Source organism: Siniperca chuatsi, linkage group LG5 (genome assembly GCF_020085105.1).
Source record: "Siniperca chuatsi isolate FFG_IHB_CAS linkage group LG5, ASM2008510v1, whole genome shotgun sequence".
Lineage (NCBI taxonomy): Eukaryota > Metazoa > Chordata > Actinopteri > Centrarchiformes > Sinipercidae > Siniperca > Siniperca chuatsi.
In genome coordinates this window covers 4,808,757-4,820,235 of record NC_058046.1, presented here as the reverse complement: position 1 = coordinate 4,820,235, position 11,479 = coordinate 4,808,757, and the positions used below count along the sequence as shown (strand labels likewise).

The 11,479-nt window shown below is 40.1% G+C and overlaps 1 protein-coding gene across 3 annotated transcripts in view; it reads left to right on the top strand.

The window, feature by feature from the left end:
- The first annotated feature begins 248 nt into the window (after nt 1-248).
- Nucleotides 249-11,479, top strand: part of ypel1 (yippee-like 1) — a 35,751-nt gene continuing 24,520 nt past the window's right edge. Inside the window, exons 1-2 of one of the 3 annotated variants that reach the window (XM_044195997.1) lie at nt 249-561; nt 9,457-9,741. In XM_044195997.1, the coding sequence (XP_044051932.1) occupies nt 9,625-9,741 (117 nt within the window). In that variant the 5' untranslated portion in view covers nt 249-561; nt 9,457-9,624. Of the gene's footprint in view, nt 562-2,458; nt 3,598-9,456; nt 9,742-11,479 lie in introns of those variants that run through there. The other 2 variants (XM_044195996.1, XM_044195998.1) reach the window with 2 other exon arrangements.

Sequence of the window (11,479 nt, the reverse complement as noted above, 5' to 3'; positions counted from 1 at the left end):
ATTTCCGGCAGCACTTAAAGGCATCACCAGTGCATGAAATAAAACACCGCTTTTTCTGCACTTTTCGTTTGTGTTTAAGACCGAAACCAGCTCACACAGTTCACCCCAGTGAGAGCATAAACACTTTAAAACAGGTCGGACAGTCTTATTTGACAGATCCGGGGTCGTGAATGTGTGTGTGTGTGTGTGTGTGTGTGTGTGTGTGTGTGTGTGTGTGTGTGTGCTCAGCGCGCGCTGCGCATCACAGAGCTAATTAGGATTTCAGTATAAATAAGGCCGCAGACGGGACAGCTCGGCCTGTCCTGCCGCTGATGTCGGAGAGCTGAACGTACAGAGGTTAAAACCCTTCAAAGAGCTGCGAGCTGCTTCAACATGCACACACTCTGACCCGCCTCACGGATGGGACTCTACTCAAACCGGACCCCCGGAGATATCCCGCAGATTTCACGGTTTAACGCAGAAAGTGAAGATCCACCGAGGAGATTTGATGTTTTTGGAGACTTTTTAATGGCACTCGGCCCGACCAAGACAGACTGCTGCTACCTTTATGGGACGGTGAAGGTATCTTTATTATTTTTAATAATTTTTTTTTTTTTGGGGGTGCAGAGCCAGTGACCTGCTGGAGGACACGCGCGTGTTTGTCAGAATAGTAACTGCTGTAACATCCCCTCAGAGACTTTTAAAGTGTGTGTCTGTGTAGTGAGTCTGTAGCTGTTATTATACTTTATGGTATTTTATGCGTGTTTCCTGTTGCGACCAAGGGATTTGTAGTTTTTTTTTTTTCTATATTTAGCCTATATCTTAAAGTCATCATAGGGTTTGACTTCTTGTGTTTTTGGGATGCCTGCAGAGACACTTAGCATGACAAACACCTAAATATTCCGGAAACAATCCTATAATATTTGGATAATACTCTTCTAGAAGTGTGGTGTTTACGTCGTGTTTTTATTTATTTATTTATATTTTTTTAGTTTCCTGTTCCTTTCAGGATGAGTTCAGTAGCATTTATATAATTGCAGTCCTATACCAGCCCGCTTACATTAATTATAAGGTTACAATGTCTGCTTTCTTTGATGAGACGCGTTTTGCGTTGTGTTACATTCAAGAGCCAAAACATGCAGCTGATAATTCGCGCTGCCTCCGTTCATCATCATCATCATCATCATCATCTGTGCGCCTCCTTGGCTGCAGATCTCGGTCAGTTTTTTTGGAGGGGGGGGGGGTGCTTATGGTGCCACGTGAACAGGCGACAAAAACACAGCGGAGGGGATGGATTTCATAACGCTCACGCGCGCACAGCCTGCATCGGAGCTGCGGCGCAATGTTGTGTTTACATGCATCCGGTGGTGAAGCGACGCGTTTGAGGGGTTCAGTTCAGGGTGTCGCAACGTAACGGGGCTCGTGCTGCCTTGTCAGCATTTATTTTTTGAATGAAAGGCTAATATAATAAGAATTTAGCACAGATTTGATGCTATTTTTCATTCAGTTGTATAGTCTTTAGCGCCTCAGTTAAGTCTGATACCGAGTGTTTTCTCTATTAATGAAAGGCAGTAAAAGATTATTATTATTATTTTTAATTATAAAGCAGTCTATGATTTGTTGTAGTTTTGAGGCTGACGCGCGTCCTCGACGTCAGGACAGCAAGGGTAGGTCGAAGGCAGGCTTTTGTTTGGGGGTGGTCGGTACCAGATTCATGTTTAATTGTAGGTTTTAAAAAAAAAAATAATAATAATAATAATAATAATCTCATCATTCATGGCATTATATTTCAAATGTCGGTCTGTTCAATGTCAGCATGATGCAGTACTGACACACAAACAGCAGCTGAAGGAGGAGGTGTAGGGGAGGAGGTGGGGGTTGATCAGGCTGCTGTTTTGTTTTTGAATTAATAAAATAAAATAAGGATTCCAGCTTTGTCTCGCATGTCAAAGCCATAAAGAAACACTCGAGGCATCTATTGATCTGTTTCTAAAATGAACTAATGGGGGCTTGTTTTGACGCAAAATCTCAGAGGACTGTGTGGCTGTTTTTCAGGAATAATCAATCCCATAATATTCTTATAGTGTTTCCGTGGTGCTCAGTTATTGTGTTTCTGCTACTCCCACGTGGTGTCCAGATAATATCAGATTGTATGTTTTGCTGTGTTTGACATCCCATCCTTATAAAAAACGTGTCAGGAGCCTTTTTCCTAAAGGATTTTAACCCACAGTGCCACTTAATCGGCCCACAGGCTGATTAACCTACAAATAATTGCTCGTGAAATTGGTCATTTGAGGGAGAATTTGCCCGAAAACGTACAGAAAACAAGTCCGACTCTGCTTTTACTGAACCCGGAGAGCTGCAGGTGGAAAACCGAGCGTGACAAAAAAAACAAAACAATTATGTTTCATATCAGAAAAAGAAGAGGAGTCAGATTCATATTCTCATCTTGTATTTATTTACACATCCGGGTATCTGCGCGGTCCCTCCTCCCCTCAGTGGCGCGTTCATGCCGCATGGGAAATAATCTCTTCAGCAATAACAAACCAATAACTTTCAGAGCTTTGTTTTTCTGGAACTAAAATATGTGATTCGATTTGTTGCTTGTGGTAAATAATTCTCCTCTTTGCCACTTTTTTACACACAGATATAGTTTATGTGATGCGTTTTAGTTGATGTTTTACAGCAGACTGAACAAATGAATGCCACAGTCAACAACCTGAAAGCGAAACTTAAAAAAATCGAAATTGAACAACCAAACAGATCCTGAAGTTGGAGTAAATGGAGCTATTTACAATAGGAATAACTTAAATTTAAGATGAGATTAAGTTCAGTGATCTTATGCGGTGAAACTTCAGCAAAAGAAAGAAGAGCAGATGCATAGCATACATAAGTAATATTAAAAACTAGAATATGATATATTGGCATCATGAACATCATACTATATACAATACGAATCGACAAAGACAAAAATAAAAGATACTAAATAAATGCTATATACGCCACGCATAAATTATAACAAAGTGTATTGTGACAAAAATAATCACAAATAAAGTGAGGAGATAAGGAAGTTGCGAATCATAATTAAATAGAAAATTGCACCTGAGGGGAAAGGAATCAGGTAGAAAGTTGTAGAAAATGCTTAAGAACATAAAAAATAATAAATATAACATGAAATTAATGGAATGGATAAAAGAGTAAAGATATAAAACATTTTATTTCAACCTGAATACTACTTTCAACCTGGTCGCCATCTTTCCCACGGGAGCCTGAAGGCAGCGCAGCCTCCCATTCGCCACCGCGGCTGTCAATCCCAGCTCCATCTCCCTCCCACGTGGTGACGTTTCCGTACCAAAGTAACCAGGCCAGTCCATTACGCACACAAAAGACACAACAAAAGCTCGTGTTGGGGGAAAAATGAGATCCGTCAGCACCCACAGGACACAACAATAAGTTCCCATCTGGCAGCATCACACATGGACCAGAGCCTGGGACGACGACAATCATTTATTTAACTCCAGAAAGAAAAGAAAAAACATCTCTCAACAAAACATCTCTCTCTTTCTCCAGCAAGCACTTTCCCACCAAGCTGCGTCTTGCTCAGATCTGATCCAGGTGGTGAGTACAGCAGCAGGGCAATGTTTACCTGAAAGAAAAGCAGCAAACACGGTTCTGGTGTCGTGCCGGATTCACAGGCTGCAACAACAAACAACAACAACAACAAAAAAAAACCCAAAACCAGCAAGCACAGCGACACTGTTGCACTTGAGCTGGCGTCGTGCTCTTTGTTGGGGATAAGCATATTTAGAAGAGGAGGTGGAGGAGAAAAAAAAGAGGAAGGAGCGGGGTTGCAAAAGCCTTTAATGTCAAGATTAACTTACTTAGAATATAAGAATTAGCGTAAAAACGCACGTCGTCTTGTAAATGTGTTGCTTTTCTGGTTAGATTCAGTGGAGAGGGGAGCGAGTCTTTTGTCTGGACACTCTTCTTCCTGTTAGTGTTACCACATACGCACAGTGTGCTGCCTCTTTGTTTTCACTTTGCTCAGGTCGACTATCAGCTGTTCCTGCTGGGTTCCTACCTGTCGACTCAACTCACATCTCCTTTAAAAAAACAAACAAACAAACAAGCAAGTATTTTCCTTTTTGTTTATCAAAACAACGTCGTTTAAATTAAATAATCCAATGTACCTGTTACCAGGTGATGAAGAGGGCAGAAACAAAAAGAGACACAGACTCCAGAGCCAGGAAATTATTTTGTAGGATTCAAAGCATCTTTTGAAGTATTTTTCATCTGTTATAGTTTTTAAAAACTGCAGAAAACGTTAAAGTAACACCATAAGAAGTGAACACAAATAAGACCATGTGCCGTCAAACACCCTGAAGTCAGGAACTTTGCTTCACGGGGGACCAAAACAAACAAACCAACAGCTCCACAGACGCTTACTTGTCCTTATTTGGCATTTATGAAGAAAAATGCAATGTGTGTGCGTCATGTCATGCTGTCAGTGTGTGTGTGTGTATTGGAGGATGCAAATAACAGCATGCCATTGTGTGTGTGTGTGTGTGTTCCTCTATAGTGATGCACTGCACAAAGCTGATATAATTACTGATGGCGATGATGCTGAAGTGTGACACTTATAAAGCTCTTGTGTGTGTGTGTGTGTGTGTGTGTGTGTGTGTGTGTGTGTGTGTGTGTGTGTGTGTGTTTACCTTTCCCCGTGCACGTGGAGCCGAGGTTAAACTGTGCTAATTCAGAAAGGGGATTTTGTCCTTTTCATGCAGGGATTATGCCTCAGGCACCTGTGTGCAGATTATACAGTGTGTATGTAAATATGGCTCGTCTGGGGCCACTGGGCTGGACCGCCAGTTTCCACCTATGCACCTTCCCAGCCCTGTAAGTGTGTGTGTTTATACATATACATATATATGTGTGTGTGTGTGTGTGTGTTTGCAGAGCAGCCATGCTTCACGTCACGGCTGCTTCCTGTTGAGTTGCGGAAGCTCCTTTGTTTTGTCGTCTGGCTTCTGTCTCGGCGCTGCCGCTCTTCCTGTTGCAGCACGTTGAGCTCAACTGGAAACTTCTGGAGCTGCTGAAGCTCGTTTTCATTGTGCTTCACTCTCAGGGACGCAGCAGGGTTAATGTTGTTGGGCTTTTTACAAGGTGCAACCTTTGTAATGCTGTGTTGGTGGTTAGAGTGACTGTTGAGCCTGTGGGCTGCCGTAGACTATATATTTTTAAGACAAAGATAGTTTTTTGGGGGTTGTTTTAGGAACAACAGTTTTTTTTTTTCTAATTTCAACACTTCAATTATCACTAAAAAGATGAAAATAAAACCCAGACACTTTGACATGTCTGTCCTTTATATATATTATAAATTACAAATACTCTTTCAAAAGTAAAAGCATCAGGTTACAAAATGTGGCTGACAGAAAGTGTAATTTTGTTGAGTTGTACTTAAGTACTCAACATTTTCACACTTTCTTTTTGCTCTCGTTGCTGCTGACAGTGTCTGGTTTTCTTCTATATATTTTTTTTTTGTAAGTCTAAGAAGTGAAAGCCACTGTGGTTGAGCAGATAAATAGATATATAATAAATAGAAGTTATGCTTGCTCGTGATGCTACAGTGACTTCCTCTTACTCTTGATTGGACAGCGCTACAGATGTTTCCCAGCAACCGATTTACGCATTACTGAAGTCTTTACTAGCTAAGACATTTGTTAAGTTTTAATGGTGCAACCTAATTTAGTAAATCACTAGTATGAAAGTAGCTAGTAGTTACTAAGAACTTAAGGAGGACTTTACGTTAAACTTAACAATGGATTTATGAATAGCTGCTGCAACCAAATCCTGTATTCGTGTAAAAGTACACAAGTATTATTAGCAAAATGTACTTCATGTATCAAAAGTAGTCATTATGCAGCAGAATGGCCCCTGTCAGTGTTAAATTATTATAGATTATATTATTTGATCGTTATTACTGATGCGTAGGTAGCATTTTGAGAGGGAGATCATTTTAAGTACTTTAAAACTGCACTTGAAGCAAGCCTGTGTAACTTTTGCCGAACAGCGCCCACCGTGGCCACAAGTTGCAGCAACAGGATAATGGCTCATGCTAAATCATAGTGTACCAGTGGCACAAGCAGAGAAGCGTCAAAAAGTCAGCAAACTGACTCAGTTAATCAGTTTGCTAACGTTTGCTAATATTTAGCATCCTTAAGCTAGTTGTCACACCAGACCAAAAAAGGCTGTCGCAGCAAAATCTCTGAGTGTGCTGAATTTAGCAAGGGTGTTACTATCGACTGTATAAGGCCATAATATGTCAGATATTGTGTTTATTGCTTGTTCTGCTGCCCCCAAGTGGACAAAAAATCAATTAATGCAGCTTTAATCGAGCAATCAAACTTTATTTGTATAGGACCTTTCGTACAGGGTAGTGCCATTCAAAGTGCTTAGACAAGCTGATAATAAGACAGTACAAATGTTAAACAGTATTGAATATTTGAAACTATAATGCACACAAGAAATACAATACTTTAGTAACTGTACTGAGTTACTGAACTGTGACTGTAGCCAAATGTGTTTAAATCACACCAGATCAAATCAAATTCAACTTAATTTGGTGCTTTTTGAGCAAGATCCCAACACAAAGTGCTTCATATAGTAATTTTTAAATAATTATCAATAAATAAGAGTAACATAACAGTAACAAACCGCAGAAAAATAAACTAGTAGAAGGCCTATTCTATGAACAAACCTCTGTAACTTCAAACCTCAGCGTCCACTTAAAGAAACCAAACCGCGATCGTTTCTGAACGCAGACAGCAATGTTTAGAGGAACAACACAGCTGAGCCTTTCAGTTCCCACTCGCTGTAAACCACGGACACAAACAAAACAATTAATAATGATAATTCAGTAGACAAGATAAATAAAAGGGTCATAAAAGGCAGTGGGCAGCATGGAGACCAAGGCAGCAGTGTAAAGGGGAATGAGAGAAAATGGATTATTTAAATAGAAATAAAATAGAACAAAATTGGTCTGTTTGATGACGTGAATGCTAAACTTAAAAGTTGTGTTCGTGAGGTTTTTTTTAAGAGTAGTGCATGTAGATTTCTTCCCATTTGAGCTCCTTAGAGGAAATGAATGACCGTTTGAGTCTCCATGTTTAAAAAAAAAAAAAAAAAAAAAAAAAAGGATTTTTGAAAATGCATGGATGTCATATTTGATCTGGAATCCAAATTCTTGCCACACCCAAGTCCAGACAGCAGGACAGTAGGAGGTGGAGCACGTCTTATTCTGGTGAATATCTGGCGATGTTGTACACCTGCAGAGATGTTTTTGTCAATCTGAGTCACACATTCATTGTGTCTTGACTGCATTGTCTCATCGGCTATTCTAGTCTGTCCTGCGTGTGAACTGAGCTGGTATGCATTTGTTTCTGTAGAGCTGAATCTCCTGCAGGCCTGCTGAATTCATCTCAGCCGTGAAAACACGATAAAGCTTCTGTTCAGAGATAATGTTTGTGCTCTGTATAAGGAAATGTTTTGTTTTGCCTTTTTTGTTTGTTTGTGTTGAACTTTCAAAGTATATTTCCAGTTTATTATAGCCTGGGAACCAGACGAATCTGCCGAGCTCATGTTTCGTTTGCTCTGGCAGATGCGTCTGGCCCCTCTCCCATTCAAACAGATTTCCACCCGTCCTGGATCTGGTCGGGCCAATCACAACCGTTTAGCCAATATGGCTCGTGAAACTCAGATCAAACTGTCGGACTGGGCGGTGCTGATCGAATACGAATCAAGAGTCTGTTACTGCTTTGCCTATTTCCCGCCTCTAATGTTTTCAGAAACACATTTTAGTTTACTGTTTAGCTATAGTTTGAGAAGGTTTGTGACCAGGATGCAATTTTTTTTTCCTGCTTGAAAACGGACCAAACGCCGCCCCAACTTGCATGCGTTGCTCAGCACGTTTCATTGCTCTGATTGGTTGTAGGTCTTTCCAGTTGCGTCCAGAGGCATTTTGGTCTGCGCCCTTTGAAAACGCACCGTGATCGTAAATGGGAAATTAACCGAGAGGTTCGCATTCGCGAATTAGTCTGACAATGCCAGGATAAGTTTATTACAACTTGGGATATGTTTTTGTAGTTTTGGTTATAACATTGTATTAACCAAATACAATACTGCTGAGATCTGGGAAAGCAAAAAGAGGTCCAACAACAAGAAACACAAGCAGTCAGATGATTCAACAGATTGTAAACAAACCCAGAGGTTAGGCAACTTATTTGTAAAGGAAATCAAAGGTAAACAGTAAAATTATTACTCAAACTGTCTGTCCTAAACATCCGTTACAGTTTACCGACTTATTTTCTGGTTCAACTTTGACCAACTGTACTCACTGCAGTTGTGTACACACAGGTTTCCTGCACCATTAACATTTCAGATGCTCTCTCTTTCAGTTTTAACCGCAATCAATCAGGTATGGATTATCTGCCTCAACTGTTGGCTTGTTTGCAATCCGTCTGATTGTCTAAACACTCGTGTTTCTTGCCCCATCTGACTTTGCTGTAGCGATGTCACCGTATTCCCAGATTTGAGCACGTACCGTGGGGGGTACGACGTCTTTATCATAAAACTACAAAAATAAGACCCAAGTTAAAATAAACCAGAATTATCCTTTAACATCAACCTGCCAACAAACTGCAGATGATAATTAGCCATTTGGCTAAAGCTGGTACATGTTAAGACAAGTTAGAAACATATTTAACTACTGCAAAAACTCATCTCTATGTAGTATTTCCTATATTTCCTCTTTATTTTGACTGACCGGAGTTAGTGTCGATAAAAGTTTCTATTTTTTGTTATATCTAATGCAATAATAATACTACTAGAACCTCTGAAATTTTACTTTTGATAGATACAATAATTGCGAATAATTAAAAACAGAAATACTGGACATTAATTGAAACAGTAATTGCAACACTAAAGTCTTTAAGTCTGTAAGACAAATTTAAGAAATCTAAAGATGCACAGATTGTCCTGTGAGGGATTATGTGAATAATGACATGATTTTCTTGATATGCAAAAACAAAAACACCTAACTTTTATCCCAGAAGCTTCACTAATCTCATCCTGTATCTATCGGTCTAGTGGGACAGAACGACCAAGGACTTGCTCCTGTCATAACGTATGAATAAGAAGTATAAAGTAAGAATAGTTTGTGACCAAGTGAAACATGCTATGTGGCTTTACATAAACGATGGTTTGTGTCGTCATCATAATATTAAGTTACATCACTGCACAGCCATGTTGGTAGTCAACAACACGGATTGTAATCACATAATAGATTATTGTAATCAAATGATTGCTCGAGCAAATGAGCTGTGTTTATATTGGATATGCAATCAACATCATGAGCTCTAAAAATAGAAAGCTTGGAGCGTGTCTCTCACCACATCTCCTGTTTTGCTTTTCCCCCTGCAGGTTTGATTTTCTCCTGTGGTGTCTGTGTGGAGCGTGCCACACACCCACTCCACAACAACGACGGCTTTTGCTTGCATCTTCCAGTGTTTCTTCTGTCAGCAAGTCCAGCAGAGCTGCAACTCTTCCAGTGCCAGCCCTGACACCAACGAGGAGCCCTGCCCCACTGACATGGTGAAGATGACCAAGTCTAAGACCTTCCAGGCTTACCTGCCGTCTTGCCACCGCACCTACAGCTGCATCCACTGCCGGGCACACCTGGCCAACCACGACGAGCTCATCTCAAAGGTAAAACAGCTCCACACGAGTTCACGCCTCATTCAGTCCTCCCTGTCCTTCACTTAAGCCACCCTGCAGCATTTGACATGACATTCAATTGGTGCGTCTACATTTATACACATGAAAAAGGCTACAGGGATTCACTGTGGCACTTTCTGGTGTGACCAGGGCTTTATAAAGGTCAGTTGGTTAGCAAGCAGTTGCCTATTTACACATGCAACAGACATGGAGCGACATTCATTTGAAGTCTTCTTTTAGCTCTGGTTTGGTCTCCACCAATCCCTGAAAATAATATCTGGATCTTGAGCTGCTAAATGCTCCTCTTTAGGTCACCAGCTACAGTGCACAGTGGGTTTATCTGAGCTTGTTTGTTAAAAACAGCTGCCTGCTGCTGGAAACAAGTTTAATGAGACTGAACCTTTTTAGTAAATGTACCATCAAACCTAAACAAATGAGCTAAAAGAGGCTAAAAAGCTAATTAGAGCCGCAAAGTTGGGTTTGTTTCTACTTGCAACTCCTTTTACAGTACATTCAGACATGTGAGTCATTGTTAATAGAAAAAAATGCAGTTTTAAAATAAGTGGTACTCATGTAGGAGCAGACTGAGAAACATAAGCAACATTTAGCGCTTGAGTTTGTCAGGTTAGCACAAAGTTCAGCTGTTCTATGAAAAGTTTTATGGGATTTTGCAATTTTATCCAGTTTTTCATTATTTAAATCAAACACGGATGCATTCACAGACTCATCTGGATGTCAAAGTGGCCATCTTGGTCTCCTTAATCATCTTTTGGATGACATTATGAGCCATGATGAGAAATTTGTGTCCTTGTAATATTTGGGAATGAATAAATCTATGCTCAACTAAGCTGTGAATTCTCACGCAGCAGGGACTCGGCAGTGATTGAGTGTTGTCCTCTGGTGTTAGCTGTGGCAAATGGCACTTGGGTTTGACAGCAATTTACTTTTATTTGACGCTCACCTGCCCTATTGCATCTCCAAAGCTCGTGTACCTGTCTGCCCCTACATCTGTACTTTATTTCTGCCGATAAATTCTCAGAGGCTTGGATGACAGCCACTGCTGGTATTGTTACTGAAGTCGTTTGTGCTGGTCAGTCTTTTCAAGTGTTACTGTCCTGGCTATTTTTGTTTTCTGGCTGTTGCTGTTTTTGAGTAAAATTAAAAAAAAAAAAAAAAAAAAAAAAAAAACTGAAAGCGCTGCTGGCTCACTGACACCTCAGAGGCTTCCTGTCAAAATATGAGATGAAAAATCAAGACAATCAGGCTTCAGATCTGCCTCACTGCACACATGTTTTCTTTGAACTCAGAGACATGGACTGCACTGAGCTGTTTTTGTTTTTATTTGGTCGTATTGTGTCCTCCTAGTCATCTAGATACTGCTGAATTTAGAGGTCAAAGGTGTTATCAGGGCCACTACTGATTATTTTCATTATTTAAATTGAGTTGTTGATGCAGCAAATTTTAACTGGGTGCAGAATAGAAATTGTTTTACTTTACAGTGTGATTCCCTTCCTTTTGATTGCAAAAGGGAAGTTCATTGGTTTGAGACACCGCGTATAACACAGAAGAAAACACCTCTAATAATAATAATAATAATAATAATAATAATAATAATAATAATAATAATAATGAATTACATACCATACTTCCGACCAACTTCGTACAAATAATGCAGCTCAAAGGCCTTTACAATAAGGAGAAATAATGGAGAGCAAATTAGAAGTTGCTT